This window comes from Empidonax traillii, unplaced genomic scaffold (assembly GCF_003031625.1).
Source record: "Empidonax traillii isolate 1590-97213 ecotype Southwest subspecies unplaced genomic scaffold, ASM303162v1 scaffold3747:size11220, whole genome shotgun sequence".
NCBI lineage: Eukaryota > Metazoa > Chordata > Aves > Passeriformes > Tyrannidae > Empidonax > Empidonax traillii.
This window is the reverse complement of record NW_020958940.1, coordinates 1-2,223: the sequence shown is the minus strand read 5'-3', so window position 1 is coordinate 2,223 and position 2,223 is coordinate 1. Positions and strand designations below refer to the sequence as shown.

At 51.4% G+C, this 2,223-nt stretch overlaps 1 protein-coding gene across 1 annotated transcript in view; it reads right to left on the bottom strand.

The window, feature by feature from the left end:
- The window catches only part of LOC114072707 (myocyte-specific enhancer factor 2D homolog), a gene marked incomplete at its 3' end in the record, with an annotated part of 9,349 nt that extends 7,470 nt beyond the window's left edge, over positions 1-1,879 (bottom strand). Inside the window, exons 1-3 of the mRNA XM_027910570.1 lie at positions 1,775-1,879; positions 311-478; positions 14-169 (exon numbers count right to left, since the gene is read on the bottom strand). Coding sequence (XP_027766371.1) covers positions 14-169; positions 311-478; positions 1,775-1,879 — 429 coding nt within the window. The remainder of the gene's footprint in view (positions 1-13; positions 170-310; positions 479-1,774) is intronic.
- Positions 1,880-2,223: the final 344 nt, after the last annotated feature.

The following is a 2,223-nucleotide window of genomic DNA, read 5'->3' as shown; positions in this document are numbered from 1 at the left end:
GGGGCGGGGGGGCTGCAGGCCACCAGCTACTCACTGCGAGCCGGTAACTCTGCATCATTTTATCAAACTCCTCATCAATCTTTTTATATTTCTCTTCCGTCTGCGGGGTCAGCGCAAACACTTCATCCCCTTCCGGGCTCTCGCACTCCCTGTGCTTCTTGTTCAGCGCCTGTTACGTTTGGGGGGGGGACACGGGGTGGGGGTGTTGGGGAGGGAGCAGGGGACGAGGTCGGGAGGAAGTCGAACAGAAGAGAAACAAAACAGAAAAGAACATATAATGAAGGTTTTCCAGCCATGGGCAGGTACTTACACCGTATCGCTTGAACAGGATATCCAGATCCTCGCTGCCTTTGCGGTATTTATCCTCCATCAGAGGGCTCTGGTCTATGGAGTCGTCACCGTCGGGCTCCGGGCTGTCACAGCCGTTAAAACCTTTCTTTCTTAATGTCTGAAAGCACAATCGTGACAGTCTGAGATCCTGTGTGGAGTGGGGATGGGGAACACAGGCAGGTCCCCCCCACCAGAACACCCACCGGCCCGGACGGGCCACGAGTCGCCCTCGCACAAATCAACAGCATCGCCCCAAGGTGCTGCTGACCTCAACAGGGTCAAAAAGCCAGGATAGAGATCCTAGGTTGTGATGACAGGGCGTCTCTAATTTAGGAATTGCAGCATGGGGAGGAATGGAGAGAAACTTCCTTGCTTTCAAAGGTTCTGTTTACGCTGGAGCTGAACTTGGCCCCACACCAGCTCAGGCGCATTCGTCACCTACAAGTACGACACCACGGAGGGGAAATAAACCTTGATGCCCTCTGCTCTACTGCAAAAACCTGCTTACAAACAGGAAAAGAAAAACCCCAAATTCTAAGCAAAGAGTAGCTCATCCTTGACAAAACCAGACGGGTGGCATTTACCAAAGGCAAAGGTGCAACAGGGAGAGCATCGCAGGACAGGGCACGTGGCACAGTGACAGCTGCGAGCTCTGCTGGGGGTGGCACGGGGGGTGACAGTGACAACACCGGGCAGCAAATCCCAGGCCAAGACTGGGCTCACGAGCAGGAAAGGTCTCGAGCACTGCTGCATCAAGGCAACAAGGTGACACCTCCTCCTCAGGAGGAGCCCAGTGACCTCCCGTCCTGGCCACACACAGGGGATGGGGACACCCCAAAGTCCCTCGCTCATGCTCAGCAGCCAGTTGAGATCCACGTTTAATCGCTCTATTTTCAACATACCAAAAGCAATCAGGCGTTATGACGGAACCAGCACTTGCCAACTCGTTGGTTTTTTTTTTTTTTTTTTAGAAGTCAAAGCTACAGAATTTCCTGGAAGTCTTGGTCCCTTTTCGTGCCAAAATCAGCAGTAGGGGGAAAAAAAAAAAAAGTCTTGACAATTCTCTGTCTTCCTAAACAGCAATAAACATCTCCATTCTGAGGCCAAAGCGTGTTGAGGAGTGGCTCTTCCACTCCCTGTGAGCTCTGGGAAACACAGGGCTCGGAGGGGAAGTTTTGCTGGAGAGAATAAAAGCCGGGATGTCTCCAGAAAGGCTGGGAATGTCGCAGGTAGGATACGCTCGGCACTGGTCCCACACAGCACTGGTGCCACACGGCTCCACTCTTCCTGCAGGTCTGGCTTAGGGGATGCTTGTGCCAGGTGGCCACGGCCAAGCAATGGGCACCACACCCACCCCCAGCCCTGCTCTCCATCCAGCTGAAGCTTTTCACAACATTTTCCATTAGAACTGCTCCTTCCGTGGCGCCATTTCCACCCTCGTTACCGGATTCAGTCGCAGAAGGGAAATGTCCTCGTCCAGCTCCAGCTCCAGCAGGGAAGGACCAGGCTCACTCCTGGCCACAGTGGCACCTGACACTCTGCTTGGCATTACCAGTAATTCCTGCTACCTAGTAACTATTAGCTAATTACCTAATAATAATGATTCTGAATAATTCTTATACCTAATAATAATCTTCCTAATAATTCCTGGTACTGCCAATTCCTGTGTTGTCTCTCCATAGAGAAAGGCAGCGGGAATTGGAATTACTGCCATGAACAGTAGAGAGATTCCCAGAGCTTGAGTTCTGCAGGTTCCCGAGGATTTTTCCCTACTATTTTTCTATTTTTGTATGTGTCCTTGTTTGTTCTGAGAACGGCCCAAAAGAGGAAGAGCCGCTGCTGGTGGGGAAGGAACAGCTTTGCCTTTCTTTTTTTTTTTTTTTTTTTTTGAAA